The sequence below is a fragment of the Panthera uncia genome, chromosome E1, assembly GCF_023721935.1.
Source record: "Panthera uncia isolate 11264 chromosome E1, Puncia_PCG_1.0, whole genome shotgun sequence".
In the NCBI taxonomy this organism is placed as follows: domain Eukaryota; kingdom Metazoa; phylum Chordata; class Mammalia; order Carnivora; family Felidae; genus Panthera; species Panthera uncia.
The window spans coordinates 19,125,983-19,143,831 of record NC_064814.1 but is presented as its reverse complement, the minus strand read 5'-3'; the positions used below and the strand labels follow the sequence as shown (position 1 = coordinate 19,143,831).

At 38.1% G+C, this 17,849-nt stretch overlaps 1 protein-coding gene across 10 annotated transcripts in view; it reads right to left on the bottom strand.

The window, feature by feature from the left end:
• Window positions 1-17,849, bottom strand: part of CEP112 (centrosomal protein 112) — a 413,298-nt gene that overhangs the window by 341,750 nt on the left and 53,699 nt on the right. For 9 of the 10 annotated variants that reach the window (XM_049637678.1, XM_049637676.1, XM_049637673.1 and 6 more), the window contains 2 exons: window positions 16,441-16,488; window positions 15,857-15,934 (listed from right to left, as the gene is read on the bottom strand). In XM_049637678.1, the coding sequence (XP_049493635.1) occupies window positions 15,857-15,934; window positions 16,441-16,488 (126 nt within the window). Of the gene's footprint in view, window positions 1-3,266; window positions 3,376-3,543; window positions 3,610-15,856; window positions 15,936-16,440; window positions 16,489-17,849 lie in introns of those variants that run through there. The other variant, XM_049637683.1, reaches the window with a different exon arrangement.

Here is a 17,849-nt window from a genome sequence, read left to right as displayed (position 1 = left end):
CAGATACAAACTCAGATACAGAAGAACGAAGAGTACTTGAAATAGTAAGTAAGTGCATAAACACACGAGAGTGTTTTTCTCTTACAATGTCCTCAAAAGACATCTATTTAAAGTAACAGTAATGACACTGGAAGGTGGGGTTTAATGCATGCAGAACTATGTCAACAATAGCACAGGGAATCGGGACAGGGTTAAACTGAATGATACTATTTTTTAATTGTTAGATTTGCAACGTGGGAAGCAGAGTGTGGGAAAGGTCCAGCGTGAAGCAGTTCCTTACGGACTCTACATAGACCTTGACAGGGTCAGGATGCACATTTTTAGCCCTAGAACAACCAATAAAGAAAACTATCAAGGGATATATAACTTAAGAATTCAACAGAAATTTTTTTAATTTTTTTTTTTATAAAGGGAGTGTCTCTTTCTTTGTTTTTTGGGTTTTTTTATGTTTATTTATTTTTGAGAGAGAGAGACAGAGCATGAGCAGGGGAGGGGCAGAGAGAGAGGGAGACACAGAATCCGAAGCAGGCTCCAGGCTCTGAGCTGTCAGCACAGAGCCCGACACGGGGCCCGAACCCACGAACCGTGAGATCGTGACCTGAGCCAAAGTCTGACGCTCAACCGACTGGACCACCCAGGCTCCCCTCAATAGAAAAATTTAAATGAAATAACTTTTTAAATGAATAGCTGAAAAGAGGACAATAAAGAAGTGGGGGGTGGGGGGGAAGTAATGATGACAACAAATACCAAGAAAGTACACTTAAAGCCAACCAGCCATATCAATAATTACATTAAATTTAAACGAACTAACAATTCCAATTAATGAGACAGAGACTGTTAAGGCTACTTTTTTAAAGAATGGCCCCACTATATGTTGTCTACCATTACTCTGTTTTAAATATAAATGCACAGACTGCAAATTAAAGGATACAAAAAGATATGCCATGTTCATGCAAGCCAAGACAAAGACTGCTGTAAAAGATAGAGGATATTTTACAGTGATAAGGGAATTCATCCCAGTGATATTAAGAAGACATCCGAATTATGTATGTACCAAAGAACAAAGTTTTTCCATTTATATCCAGAGTGGAAAAATATATTTTATATCCAGAATATTAAAAGTATCTAGAATATAAAATATTGACTTGTATCCCGAATTTAAAAGAACTCTTACAACTTAAAGTGGCAAATAACCTTATTTCTTTTTCAGTGTAATAGCATGAAACAAATACTTCACAAAGAAAGATACACAGGGGCGCCTGGGGGGCTGTCGGTTGAACGCCCGGCTCTTGATTTCGGCTCAGGTCACGGTTCACCGTTTGTGGGATCGAGCCCCACACTGGGCTCTGCGCTGACAGTATGGCGTCTGCTTGAGATTCTGTCTCTCTCCCTCTCTCTCTGCCCCTCCTCTGCTCTTTCTCTCTCTCAAAATAAGTAAATAAGCATTAAAAAAGAAATTGCAGAAGCAGAAAAACAACAAACATTGGATTGATGATAACCTACTTGCAAAGCTCTGTTCCTAACAATTTACCTGCATTATTTCATTATTTCAAGTAATCCTCAAAATGACATTGGCAAGTCCATTTTAAAAATAGCGATTTTTAGGGCATATTATTCTATATGATACTAGAATGGCAGACATGTGACATTATACATTTTTCAAAACCCACAAAACTATAGAACTCCATATATGCTACATATATAACTACATATATTTAAAGCAAATCCTGGACTTTAGTTAATAATAATGTATCAATATTGACACATTAAAGCACAAAGAGGTACCTGCTCAAGGTCACCAGGCCAGAGAGGTACAAAGCCTGAGTTCATACTCCCAATGAACTCAAGCTAAATAAAGCTAAGTAGCTTTTAAAACAGGAGTGTTCACCTACTTTCACCAGCTCAAAATGTAGACAGAACTCAAGAAAGGAAAGTAAGATGCTCTCTAACTAAACAATCCTACGGTTTTAATAAGAAGCGTTAGCCTGGGACAGAAAACCCGGCACAACTGAGGAGGAAAGAAGGGACGGGCCCACAACCACAAGGCACTGGCACTCTAAAACATGCTGTGATTCAACTTTCGTTCCCTAAAGACTTCTTTTAATTTTGGTAAATAAATTAAGAGCTCCTACCGTTTGTAGATCTTTACACACACTTTCCTCAGTGATACTTATTTACTAGATTGATTAAATTAATATTTGACTTTTTTTTTTTTTTTTTTTAAAGACCAATTCAGAGTTACCAGCAGAGAGGCACCTGGGTGGCTCAGTCGGTTAAGCATCCAACTCTTGATTTTGGCTCAGGCCATAATCTCGCAGTTTGTGAGTCTGAGCCCCACGTTGGGCTCTGTGCTGACAGTGCAGAGCCTGCTTGGGATCCTCTCTCTCCCTTTCTCTCTGCCCCTCCCTGGCTCGTGGTCACTGTCGGGCTCTCTCTCTCTCTCTCTCTCCCTCTCTCTCTCAAAATAAATAAACACACACAAAATAAGAGTTACCAGCAGGAATTGCTATTTAAAAAATATATGAGCTTTCACCAGAGTATCATTGGTTTTTCTCTTTTCCTTCTCATTTTTAACTGATGACCCTTTCACTCCACATGTATTCCACATTCTGTATTTCCACTTCTTCCCTTCATCATTTGCCTTTCACCTTTCATTAAAACTGCCATTTCAAAGGTCACCTTGTGACATGATTATCATTTTTCCTCCAAAAGCCCCTTGGATCACCAAATCTAAGGGCAAATTCCACGCTTCTGTCTCCGTGATTCGCACTAGGACCATCTTTTTTTCCTCAGCTTCTGTGACCCTGTGCTGTCCTGGGGCTCCCCTCGATCTGGAGAGTATTTCTCTGTCTCCTCTTCATCATCCCATTCTTCCAATGTGCCCCAGAGCCGCCTGCACTAAAAGTAAACATTTGCCTTTGGTGAATTTCACTCTGATCTCGCACACAATTGAGTCTCTACTGTCCGTCTCCAGGACCCGGGTCTTTCCTAGTTTCTATCACCTCCTAGCCGCCTCCAGTTGGACGTCGCTGCAGTACAATTCAACACTCAGTACAAAATAATACTCACTATGTACAAACAGGTGCCTTATCTTTGACTCCTCCTTGTCCCTGACCCTCAACATCCCCCGAGTCACCACATTCTGTTACCGCCCTACAGAGTTCCCCGCGCACCCACACCTCCGCCGTCGGACAGCCTCTTCACTGCAGATGCCTCACTCCCCTCCCCTACCCCACTGACCCCCCGAGACCCCACTGCTCATTCACCTTCCTCAAGCACAGTTGTGGAAAAGGCATACTTCAGTAGCTCCCTGGGCCTTGGCTCGGCGGCGACATGCGTGTGTGATTTTGCCACACTCCCTTCCTTGTCTTCTCCCTGTACCACCAGCCAAGGGGTCTATGAGCTCCAGCTAAACACACACACTCTGGGTTCCTGCTTCCATGTCTTCTCTTCCTGTTAACATCTCGTGACTCAGGTGTCACTTTCCCCGTCAAGTCTTCCCCAAGCCTCCCAGAAAGCAGCAATTTTTCCTTCTCGATATACCTTGTATCACTTTAAATTCCACAGGGCCCTGTAGTTGGTTTTCACTATACTTTCTTTGCTTCTTTCCTGGAACGGAAATCCAAGTTTTAGGGGCTTTTCTCATAATGTCTGCCGATTAAAACAATTAAACTTTGTAGTCACGTCCGTATTCTCTTTGTACTATACTTATGTATACGTATAAGTACACGGGTACATATGTGTTAACATAAGTTTTAAAAATTAGACAAATGAATAACTGAGCCTAAATTATAGAACTCTCGATGTCAGGCTAAGAAGAGGGAGCCACTAAGGAGTGTGGGTAGAGAAGCCCTTCTTCAAGCGATGCGTGAGAAAAGTGAGTACTCTTACCCTATTTCCAAAATCAGCCACGGTTCAACTTGTTTTCATCTATCAATCCCGTAATGTAAGAGGGGTTTGGTTTGGAACTAAAATACCTGTCTAGGCCGTTTGCCCCTCAAAAGTATTTTCTGGCAAGAATCAGTTGGGATAAATGGAAGGAGGAAAGATTTACCTCCTTTGACCAAGTCCCTAAGCAAAAGGACCAGAAGATCCACTCAATTCCTTGAACCACCACCTCAGGGCTAAACCACCCACTTCTAGAAAAAGCAGCAGACAGCCAGCAAGAGACTATGCCGCAGGAATACAAGGAGTGTGTGACAAGCCAATCCACGGATAACGTACTGCCAAAGCAAAGAAACTGAAAATGGTAAGTTTCCCTCTCTGGAGGGCATGCCCTGAGGCTATTTTTCAGAGAATTTCTAGAATTTTTACTTAGACCTTAAGACATTTTACTTAGAAAGTCCATTTGGCTTCATTTTCTCTTAAGTATGTGCTTCAAAGAATAGCTCTGAGGTTGGACATTCTTACCAAATGAATAATGCTGATGAAGGTGCTCACTTAGGACTAAAGTTTTTCCTTGGGTTTAAAAATATCCCACTTACAGTATAAAACTAGCTAAAGTTTAGGACAGTTACCATTGTCATTTCACTCAACGGAAAACTCATGAACTCTGAATTAAGTGGTGTGTTTTTTAAGGAATATTTGTCAATCTATTTGCTCAGGCATTCAACATTCACTCCTACAGAAGAGTAAATTTCTTATTCAAAATGGTACTTTTGCCTATTAGCAATTTTGCAGGTGCAAACTTTAATATTTGATATTGAAATCAGTAGAACACCAATAATAAAAATACACCAAAAATAAAATAGCGTAACAACTATTGATGACTTTGTAAAAATACATATATATATATTAAAGTTATTTAGGCAGGCATCATCTACATATTTTAAAGTAGAAGTGAACTCCTTCCAATGTTATCTCAAAGCTTTACTGTTGATAACTACCATTCATATCCTATCAAATCATATCAATCATCATCAATCATATCAAAAGGAATAAGAGATACAAAAAGGGCAAGATTTATTCTGATGTAGAGAATAATTCTACAAACTGTAAGTTTTCAATAAAGTAAAAAATGTAACATTACTGAAATATTGTTCGCCTTTATTTACTGTACCTGCGTAGTAATTAAATTGTAAGGCATAAAAGCTCAAAAACACTGCTGACGTCAACGATGTGTACTGCCCAGCAATTTCGAAAGCAACATAGCCGCATGATATATCTGCTTACTCACACTTTCTACATCTCAACCAACATGACGGCAAATTGCAGAAGTGATTTCTAAAATAACCATCACTCTACTTACTCAGATAACTAATTGTTATAATCATCTTTTTAAAGAATTCTGTTACTTACTACTAGGGGGATATTATCATGTAATATAATGTAAATATCTTTATTTAGTAATAAAGATTCTTCCCGATTAACATCTCCAGGGTATCCTATTCTCAAAATATTCATTTGCAATATTTCATAATACCAATTGTTATTTGTTGTGCTTATTTATAGATGCAGCACAAAGAACAATGCATCTATCTCTCGTTACCTTATCCGTGAGGCTTAGAGATGTACGGAATTCTCCTAAACGGTAATTTCTAGTCTCCTCAGAACTCATTACATTCAGGAAAGAAGTGATATTTAAACACACCCGGTGCATGCTGGTATTTTTTTCTAATTTTTAAACTTTCTTATATATCATACATGAACGTACGCTACATGAAACACAAACGTAACCTTAAACATCCTCCATACTGAGTTTTTGTTTATTTTGTTTCGCTTCTCTGCACTCCTTGGTGTTCATTTCCTTTGAATTCCTCCCTCTTCTCCCCATGTCCTTCTACATCAATACCCGCATGGGGTATTCCCAACTAACAATCCATTGTATCTGCTTATCTCCTGCCCTGTTCACAGAATCACGTACAAACACACTTAGGCAAAAATGCATACACTAGTATGGGGTTTTGTAGCACAAACTGCCAATGTACTCAGATATCTACCTTCCTTTTCTTCCTTTGAGGCCCCCCCACCACCACCAAATTTGGGCTGGGCTGTACCACAGGAGGCTGCTTGTGACCATGGGACTAGGTATGGTCAAGGAGGATATTGGGACAGAAATGTTATAGGCAACTTTGACTGGATAGCTTTAAAAATAAAGTGGCTTTCTCTCCATGTTTTCTGTCTTTCTGAAGGATGACACTTAAAAGATGTACTTGGGAGCAACTGCCATCTCAGACCCAGAGACTGAAGTCACACGCTGAAGAGGACAGAGCTTCCCCAACACCTGGGTCCCTGATGATGTCACAGAGCAGAGCACTCCCAACACCCCCCGGACTGTTAGATGCGAGTGAAACAAATTCTCTTCTTTAAACCACTATGCCTTCGCAATACATATCTTATTATGAATGTTTTACACACACAAATATATTTTTTCTGCATCTCGCTTTTCTTTGTGAACAGCAGCTCATGGAAATTCCTCTAAAAACACCTGCTATCGTTTTTATTCATTCCTTTCAGTTGCTACCACCTAATCCTTAATGAAAACAAAGTTTGCTCAACATTCCCCTTAAGTTTTTTCATCTCATTTTCTTTTTTTTTTTTTTAATGTTTATCTTTAAAAGAGAGAGAGAGAGAGAAAGAAAGTGGGGAGGAGCAGAGAGAGATGGAGACACAGAATCCTAAGCCGGATGATAAGATAAGATGATAAGAGAATAAGATAGGATAATAAGAAAAGATAAAATAAAATAAGACCTAGTTGTTATCTCATTACTATTCTTTTTTAATTTTTTTTTTTTTAATATTTATTCATTTGTGAAAGGGTGAGAGAGACAGAGCAGGGGAGGGTCAGAGAAAGAGGGAGACACAGAATCTGAAGCAGGCTCCAGGCTCCAAGCTATCGGCACAGAGCCCGACGCGGGGCTGGAACTCACGGACAGAGAGATCATGACCTGAGCCGAAGTCGGACGCTTAACCGACTGAGCCACCCAGGTGCCCCTACTCTTCTAATTTGCATGTGCCTGAAAACTACTGTGTCTTAGCCCCTTGTCACACATTTTGGATCTATATGAATCTGTTCTTCTGGAAAATGCCCTTTCACAATTTTGGTCCACATTTCTGTCAGTAAGACCTCCTGCTGTGCTCTACACATTAACACACAGTCTGTCCCAAATATTTTCCCCATACATATATTATATTTCCACTGACCTTGTCTGTTGTGGGTTTTTTTTTACCACACAAACCCTTTTATTTCACTCAAGTCAAATACTACTATCCTTTCTTTTATACGTTCTGGATTAGGTTAGAAAGATCTTAAGATTCCCAGATTTTTTTTTTTTTTGCAAGATTTCTGTTGCTTTAAGGCTTTTTGTCTGGGCATTTACAGATTGTTTAGTTCATCCAGAATTGGTTTTTGTTTCTGTTTGCTCTTACAGGACAAGGACCCAGTTTTATTTTCTTCCATATAAATGAAAGATTGTACCAACATCATTTATTGTCTTTTCTCAGTGTACTGATAATGAACTTTGTTATTAAATTTTTATTTTTACTGGGATTTAATTTTTTTTCTTGACATGTCCTTTTTGGTTTTGGTGTCAGAGTCTGTCTCCTAAAATGAATTGAGAAGTATTCCTTCCTTCTATACTGGCTCAAAGAATTTGTATAAATTGGAATTTGCTCTTCCTCAAATGCTTCCTTACATAAATGTGGCTGTAGCTGTAGAGGGAAAAAATATTTTGGTGCCCTTTTCAGATAATTATAGACAGTCTTCTGAAGGAGACTAACACTCACAAGTGCTAGGTTTATAGAATTACTCGCATTGTGGAATCTGAAACTTTTCATGCTCTGTCACAGTAAGTTCTGTTAGTCTCTCTTGAACTTGGAATGGACCTTTTACCCGGGCGTGATTTTATGACAGCATGCACTACTCGTCTGGAAAACATCAGTGCAATGAGTTACATGGGTCTCCAAATATTGAAAATTTCATACTCCAATATCAAAACTTCGCATTGGTTAACATCCCCACTGATCTCATCCAAAAAGTCTTAGTATTAGAAAGCTCTCAAGCTCACAAGTGACTGACACAAGTTTTCCAAAATTCTAATATTATCCTCAGCAACAAATATCATCAGTTGTTTTACTTGAAGTGACGGGCGCATTTTGTTCACTGTGCAGAGAACGTCTGCCAAATATCCAGGTCTGAATAACCGTCGTTTGTCAGCCATTGCTTCAAATAAAAACAGGATTCCACAAAACAGCAGCAGTTCCTAACTCAAGGAATCACACAAGTGTTTCTCCTCTGGGCAGCCACCATACCTCCGTGTGCCACCCAAGTTTTCAATCAAAGTTCCATTTCATCACCCAGGTATCAAAAATGCATATCGGATTTCACAAAATTAATAGTTTCACTGCTTGCTTCATCAAAAACATTCTGGAGTAAAATTGTCCAGTTTTTCCCGTGACCGTGTGGCCCTGAAGAATGTAACAACTGCAAGTACGATTTGGTGCCGCTGCCTTGATTTGGGCAAAGATACAGGTCTACCCAGCACTGCACCTGCACCATCGGTGCAAATGTCAACACAGTAATCAATAAACAACATCTAAATACCACTACAAAAATAACTTTGACCTCACAAACCTCACGGAAGGGTCACGGACTACGGGCTCATGGACACTTTGAGAACCCACCTACCCTAGAGAAACTCTTACACATTTGTGTCACGATACATGCACATGATCGTTTGTAGAATTATTTGTAAATTCCAAAAATTAGGGGCGCCTGGGTGGCTTAGTCGGTTGAGCGGCCACCTTCGGCTCAGGTCATGATCTCATGGTTCATGGGTTTGAGGCCCACGTCGGGCTCTGTGCTGACAGCTCTGAGCCTGGAGCCTGTTTCAGATTCTGTGTCTCCCTCTCTCTGCCCCTCCACCGTTCACTCTCTGTCTCTCTCTCTCTCAAAAATACATAAAAACATTAAAAAAATTTTTAAATCCAAAATTGATAACAGATTCAAAAGAATATGGCAAGAAATTGTGGCAGATTCATTTAACAGAAAGCTAGATGGCATAACAAAGACGATCATAGCAGATTTACCAACATACTACTGAGCAAAAGAAGCAAAAGACTATCTATAAAGTTTACTTCTATTTATATGAAGTTTAAAATCTACTAAAATAAGAATATTTTCACTTTTAAGGATACCAGCGTTGGTGATAAAATCAACTTTAAAAACAAAGGAGGGAAGTTATCAGAAAAATCAGGATAGCTGTTTACTTCTCGGGAAGATGGAAACGAGCATGTTTGGGAAGGGTCAGACAGCAGGCGCCTGGCATGTGAGCAATGATCTAACCCTTGCCCGGATGCTGTTTACAGTGGTATTCCTTGGGATACTTATTTATTATGTTTTGGGACACTGTGTGTATCTGAATTTATATTCGGGCGAAATGTTTACAAATATCAATTTTTTCACTTATTAGGTCAATAATGTAAGTTTTGCTATCTTGGATGTATTTAGATTCTACATTCAACTAACAGATTCACAAAGGGAAGAATGCCTCATTGGCATTACATGTAAGAAGGAAGCAACATCCTTTTTTACACGATAAGTGAGAACATTCAATATAAGTGAAGGTGAAGTTCAAAGGAAAGTTTCTATTTTATTTAACAAAAAGAGCAATTTCTACCATCTGTTCTCTGAAAACTGATGGCCGCTCTGAAAATTGATCTCCCCTTGTTGTGTTGTCTCTTACTTCATTTTCAGTGACAACGGTTTTCCAAATGACTTAAGCTGTGTCAGAAATCTTTTCTAAGAACACTAAGAGAAAAAGCCCACTGCTTAATGATGCTCACTGTCACAGAATTCTGTGATGTACATATCACAGGAAATGTGTTAGCAATTACAAAGGCAAACAAGTTCAAGCGTGTTTGCGAATGATAGGCGAGTCAAAATAAAGGATCACTCTCTCTGAACATGTTTTCCCATAATGCCCAAAATTAATTGGAAATGTAAAAGAACATCTTTAAATATTTTATAGGTGTATATATTTTTAATCACCAAAAGAAAACTACAAGTCTTTAGCTCTCATAAAACAATATTGCAAAAATTACTCATGTAACATCTATGGTATTTTCCACACAATTATAAATTTAAAATGAAAGCTGTGGTTTATAAAGTTTGATTTCTAGGGGCGCCTGGGTGGCTCAGTCGGTTAAGCGTCCGACTTCAGCTCAGGTCACGATCTCGCGGTCTGTGAGTTCGAGCTCCGTGTCGGGCTCTGGGCTGATGGCTCAGAGCCTAGAGCCTGCTTCCGATTCTGTGTCTCCCTCTCTCTCTGACCCTCCCCCGTTCATGCTCTGTCTCTCTCTGTCTCAAAAATAAAATAAACGTTAAAAAAAAAAATTTATAAAGTTTGATTTCTAAAGGCTAATTCAGTATTTTTGGACTCCCTAAAGTTTAAAAGAATTAAATCCTTATTTAATGCTTCATGACATATAAACTCTCTAATCTGCATAACATTTCATATTAGTCAACTCTCTCCACACTCACTGCCTTTTTTCACATAAGCATTGCAACCTCCTAAATTTTTACTGTAAACATTAAAATTGACTAACCTAGATTACCATCAAAACTTACCATCAAAACTCACAACAAAAGCCTCTGAAATAGATCTGAGATTTACATATAAAAATAAGATTTAAAAAGAGACAAAAATATGAGTTTTCGTTGTTGGTGTTTTTTCCCCCTAATCTTGCAAGAGGAAATGCTTTTCTGGGTCTGGTACAAAAACCAGAAGCCATAGAGAAAAGATGGACAGATCCAGCTTTTAAAAGAAAACTTCTACACACTAAAAAGAACACCAGAAATAAATCAAAAGATATAGAGAAAGATGCTCACAAGATAAATGACAAAGACCGGAATTCTTTAGCACATTATATAAATTGTCTAGGAATCACAAGGAAGACAAACAATTCAATGAAAATATGGAAAACTCTAAGAAAAGACATCTCGCAAAAGTGAAATTAAAACAGACAAAAAATATGTTCATTCTCATTTATAATAAATGTAAATAGTAAATAAATAAAATAAAATAAATACATAAATAAATAAAAACAATAGGATGCTATTTTTCATGTCACAGAGAAGCAAAAATGTCTAGAACTGAGTGTTGATGAAATTGGGAAAACAGACATTCTCACACCATCAGTGCGAGTATAAGCAGATATAACCTTTTGTTAATAGCTTTGTTGAGACAGACATGACGCCTATACCAGAATAGTCACCTATTTAAAGTATACAATTCAGGGCCACCTGGGTGGCTCAGTTGGTTGAGCATTTGACTTTTGGTTTCAGCTCAGGTCATGATCTTATGGTTCCTGGGATCAAGCCCCACGTCAGGCTCCATGCTGACAGCACAGAGCCCCTCTCTGCATCTCTCTCTGCCCCACCCCCTCAAAATGAATCAATAAACTTTAAAAACATAAAAAATAAATAAAGTATGCAATTCAGTGGTTTTTACCATATCAGAGAACGAGGCAACCATCACCACAATCTAATTTCAGCACATTTTCATCACACCACAAAAGAACTCCCAGACCCGTAGCCATCATTCCCCATTCTTCCTGCACCTGCAGCCCTATGTAGACAGAACCTTACTTCAAGGGCAATCTGTTGATGACAAGAAAAAGTTTAAACGTGCAGCCCTGTGAACGAGCAATTCCATTTCACAGAATATATAAGAATAAGCATACGATACACAGAGATTTACACAGGGATGTTCCTGAAACACTGTTCGGGCAACATACTCTACATAAACTATATCCCTCAGTAGGAAGCCATATTAATAAAATACTGGTATCGCAGTAAAATACGATGTAACTATTTAAAAGAATGGAGACAATTTCTGACATAGAAATATTATCAGAATATATATTTCAGTTAGAAGAGCAAACTGAAACAGTATATAATGATCTATGATCTCATTTGTATAAACAAATGAGACATTCCTAGAAAATTTTTAAAAGAATACACATTAAATTTTTAGCGATGATTACCTCTGAAGAATGAAGATTAGGTGTTAAGAAAATGAAGATTAAATATGTAATTTAATGTTTCATATTTCACTTTATTTTTTTAAGTTTATGTATTTATTTAGTGAGAGAGAAAGAGCACGAGCAGGGGAGGAGCAGGGGTAGAGGGGGAGGGAGACAGAGAATTGTAAGCAGGCTCCGCATTGACGCAGGGCTCAATCTTATGAACCGTGACATCACGACCTGAGCCGAATTCAAGAGCCAGACGCTCAACCAACTGAGCCACCCAGACGCCCCTTTCATATTTCATTTTAAAATAAACAATGTTCTCGAAACATTGCTCTTTATGATTTTTAAAACAACACTCGGCAATAACAAAAGCATTTTTAGATGGGAACATGCACAAGACACATCAGGGTTTTCTTACACAGACGTGCGAGGCTCTAGCAATTTCAAAACAGAAAAGCATTGATCATCATGCCCATAAGTAAATGTTTAATACAAGTGACTAAAGCGAGCACACATAAAGTTATCCTAAAGGATAACCATGCATATCACAATATAACTATATATTTAGATTCAGGGAAAAATATCCAAGTTTGAAAAATATCTCTGGGAAACAGATAAAAATAATAAAACATTATGACTGGTATTTTCTATTTCAAATAGGAAAGTATTAAAAATTTTTGTCCTGCAAATACAAAAAAATATAATTCATATTTTTATATTTACGAAGGCAATATAAATTGCTACTTCCTCAGCCTTCAAATGGCTCCTGTTTTTCTTTGCTTCTTATTTTCATTCTCATTTTTGCATGTAATAAATTCTTTACTCGTATCTTACAGTAACATACAATTTTCAATAGGCTTCCAAGTGTTAATTTTTATTCTAGAAGTTAAATTGTTAATGATACTAAACTTACAGAAATCCATCATTTCAATTTTATCATGTAAGATATAATTCATTACCCCAAAGAAATATTTAGAGGTGCATATAGAGATTATTAAAGACATTTTTCCCCAGGATTATTTATATTAGGGAAAAGTATTAAAAATCTCAATGCTGAACAGTAGGGATAAGTTACATTAACTCGGAATACTTCCATAATTTGAAATATAATACAGCCATTAAAAATAGATGCTTAGGAACAATATTTAATAGAAGGAAAATTACTCAAAATATACAAAGCAATACTTGGTATCACCTCAATTTCCTAAGGAAAAATGTGTGTTTAAAGGATACATAAAGAAAGAAACTGAAAGGTAATATAATACTTTGCATACATACTTTGCATAAATACAGAGTTTTTATTTCTGGGTGTTGATTTTATAGGTGGTTTTATTTCCTTCTTCACATGTGTCTGTATATTCCAAAATATCCTCAATAAAAATCCACAGATCACTTTATAATTATAAATACTGCTTTAAAAGAAAGATGAAACCAAGATAATTCTCACCCTGGGGCGATTCAGCATAGACTTTTTAAATACTGCAGTATGGAGAAGAAAGATGATAAGAAAACTTCATCCAAAAGTCTAAGACAACTATGTAATTGTACAAAGGATCATTTTAGCCAAAATATAAGCACTGGGTCTGTTTTAAGATATGAAGTAAGTTGATGTTTACATGCAAACTTCTCAACAGTGCCAAAACTATTTTCACAGTATGCCAGAAACAAAAACAAAAACACAAAGGTGTGGAAAAAAAATAAAGGCACACACATTTAAAACTGAACCTCTGGTGCCACGCATGACAGCTTTAATGCTTTTTGAATAAAGATATTACTTCATCGAAGACCCCCAAAAGATTCAAAAGCCAGCACTTCCTTTCAATTATTTTAATTATTCTGTGGTAACCAGCCTCAGTGCTAAGAATTAGTACAGAATAAAAAAGTAAAAAGAAAGTGGTTGGGGACGACTTGGAATGACTCGCAAAAACAATAACAATTTGGAAAAGAAAGAAATTCAAAATACGAGCACAAGGGGTGCCTGGGTCGCTCAGCTGGTTAAGTGTCTGACTTGATTTCAGCTCAGGTCATTATTTCAGGGTTCCTGAGTTTGAGCGCCACCGTCAGTGCTGAGCCTGCTTGGGATTCTCTCTCTCTCTCTCTCTCTCTCTCTCTCTCTTCTTCTGTCTCTCCCCACTCCATCCCTCCCCAGGGATGCTCTCTCTCAGAATAAATAAATAAACAAAAAGAAAAAAGAAAAAAAGAGCTCAAAAGAAGGTGCATCCGCATGCGACAAGTATTTCCCTCAAAGGCTTTTTAGAACTTTTTATTTCAACAGGTTTTTTCAGCAACAGGATTGCACCAAAAAACAAGACCCTACGTGCCTTTAACTGGAGCCATCATATGATGAATATTACTGAAAGCAGCAGCAATAATTCCACCAGACTGAAATTTAAAAGAAAAAATAGCCTGTCCTCCTCCATTATCAACAAAAATTAAATTATATGCTCATGCCACTGTTTGGAATATCTAAGAAAGAGATCAACTTCCCTTGTGATATTTTATAAACAGGGTGGTGAGAAAACCCTTTCATGTGGAAAATCGCCAAACTGAAATTGAATTTTAGAAATTCTTAGAAGCATCCTCATTAAAATGAAAGAAAAAAATGAAAGATAAAATTATTTAATTAAATTTATTAGAAACATTAAATCTAAGTCCAATAACATTTTTCACATTTGCACATTTAAATTACCATTTCCAATGCATATTTATTATTCTCATTAATTTTGGTAATGATCCTGTCACATCAATAATTAGCCTCTCGTTAAGCAAAAACTAAACTAATATTCTTGACTTCCCTGGGTCACATGACTAGAGAGTGGTAAAGGCAAGTGAAGGACACAGTTCATCAGACTCCTAATCTAACAGTCTTCTATCACACCACACAGGTGACCGAAGCGTTTCACTGGTGCCATAAGCAAAAATTAAAATAATAATGATGATTTTCAAATTTCCTAGAACAGAAATTTTAGCAAGAAAATAGCAAAGCAGGGACGCCTGGGTGGCTCAGTCGGTTCGTAAGTTCCCACCCCACATCAAGCTCTGTGCTGATAGCATGGAGCCTGCTTGGGATTATCTCTCTCTCCCTCTCTCTCTGTCCCTCTCCTGATCGAACTCTCTCTCTCTCTCTCTCTCTCTCTCTCTCTCTCTCTCTCCCTCCCCCTCTTTCAAAATAAATAAACTTAAAAAAAAAAAATAAAGAACAAAGCAAATTCACCTTCATTTAATGACTACTATATGTGAAGCATGTAAGTGCTTCCAGACTACAAAATCTTCATGCTCAGCCTGTAAAGCAGGTGTCTCCCAAGTTAGATGAGGAAACAGAGACTAAGAGAGGGCAAGTATCTGCCCTCTTTCATGCAGCTAGTGAGTAGGGTTTAAATCCAGGTATTCTGGACTCTATAGTCTATGTTTTTAACCAATGATACTGCCTCTTGGATAATTCCACTTTCAAATGATCAAAGAAAGTATGTTATGTTATATGTCAGCCACAGCATGGCTTAATTTAGCAGATCAATTTAAATAGCAGAAACCGTAAGAAGAGCGAAACTAGAAAGATACGTTACCAGCAAATTGAGATAAAGGCAGGATGGAGAGATTCGCTGAGGTCAAAGACACTGCTTCTAAAAACTGCCATCTCCCCAAGCCCAGAGAAGTAGGAATGGACAGTCAGGAGACAGCCCTCACCACACTCTCACCAAGTGGGAGATGCGCATGAAAAAAAACAGAAGAACAACCCTTACCCCTACCCTGCATCATTATTTTACATCTGTAGCAAACACAATCTCTTCTTGCCTAGCATTATGATTCAAAGACCTGAAAACTCACATTATACAAAATACAAAAACCGTGTTCATTATTCAGTAGAGCAGAAATGTCTCAATCCTACCTCTTTCTCGTGCATTCGGAAGAGTAGAGGATCATCATGGAGGCTGCTGGATTTTCTCAGGCTAAATTTGGGGGTCATCTGTTGAATGAGTAAGAGTTATTCAATACTTTCTCAGGCCTGGCTTATCCTTAACCCAAAAGGAAACTCTAAATTGCCTGAAGTTCATGCCAAGATAATACCAACGTTGGAGAAAAAAGCGATTTATTCACTCCCAAGTGATAGGATTAATAAGACTCTCATGCTTCATAATGTGGACCAGTGTTCTTTTCTGTAAATGACTTAATGGTTACTTTATTTAGAAATATCTGTACAGGGGCTCCTGGGTGGCTCGCTCGGTTGAGTGTCTGACTTTGGCTCAGGTAACGATCTCACGGCTCGTGGGTTTGAGCCCCGCATCCGGCTCTGTGCTGACAGCTCAGAGCCTGGAACCTACTTCTGACTCTGTGTCTCCCTCTCTCTCCGCCCCTCCCCTGCTCACACTCTGTTTCTTTCTCTCAAAAATAAATAAAATAAATAAACATTAAAATCAATAAACATTAAAAACAAGTCTTCCATAGGAAAAGTCCAGTGGAATTCTCACCTACCAGAGCAACTGGGATAGGCTTCTGTCTCAGGTACCGAGGATTTTCTATCTGAAAATTTAAGACAGAAATTAATAATTCTATTATTAACAGTATTTTTTGGTTTTATCATTTGGTAAAACACAGAATTGAACTGTGATGCGGAACATTTTCTGTACGTCTTAATACTGAGTTTGCGTTTTAGGATGGGTAACCCATAATATATTTTCAGTAGCCCACTAACAAATAACATATAAAACATAAACTCGTTTGCAGACAGAAATGCACCTTCGTGACCCTCGCACAGCCTCACTGCCCAGTCTCATCCCCACTACTCCTCACGTCGTGTTTTATCCGCCCAGGATCCTGGCTGACTTACATTACTGAAATATGGCAGTTCTCTTGGGCCTCTCTACCTCTAGGCACTACTCCGTCACCTTATGAATATCCTCCCATTCATCTTTCAAGTCAATCTAATCACTACACACCCGGGCAAGTCCAGTACCTGAATCCTTACATTTACCTCCAGGATAGCAACCAGAACAGAGAACTCCTTTGGGACCCCTCCCATATCCACCTTCCAGGTTCATCTATCCCCCAATATACCCTCTATTCCAAGGACACCAAACATTTGTTTTACCTTTCAAAGCACTACCTTCTCTCCCAAATCTGAGTCTTCGCAAACTATGAAATCATTCTCTTGCAGTTAACTTACTCGAGATGCTTCCCCAGGAAATTTAATTAAGTTGCCACTACTCCAACAGTACCCTTTTATAATCAAACATCTATCTTCTGTTAAAAGAGTGTGAAGTCTGAACACAGGCTGTAACAGTCACAACCCATCTATCCCAGCATCTACCACAGGGCCTGACAGGTAGTGGGTGCCCAACAAATACGCATTAAGAAGAAAGAAAGGAAGGCGGGAAGGAGGGAAGGAGGGAAGGAAGGGACAAACAGTACCTGATCCCGCCCTCTTACCAAGCTCCTAAAGTATCCCATGTGTCTCTCATAGCTCTTATATTACATTCTAAGTGTTTATTACCAGCATGTGTCCACATCTGTCTTTCTGCATGGTGAGTGCTAGGATAATGGCTTCTCAATTTCGTATTCTTGGTACCTAGCACAATACCTAACGTGTAGCAGGCTTTCAAGGAAATATTTATTGGGTGAATATATACTAGATGATAAAACAGAAACACTGATTGTTATCCCAACAATTCCATTCACAAATGAAACGATAATTAAAAACTCTGTCAAATATATATTATCAGAATCTTCTCCTCCAAAACCTCACTGTGTTTTCCAAAGGCTCCTCAAATGAGTTATTATAGTTAATAATCATGGAAGATAATCTATACCCAGGTGGATACTAAAGGAAAGGGTGAATAAAGGATCAATTAATTAAAGAATACAGAGGCAAGGAAATTAAAAAT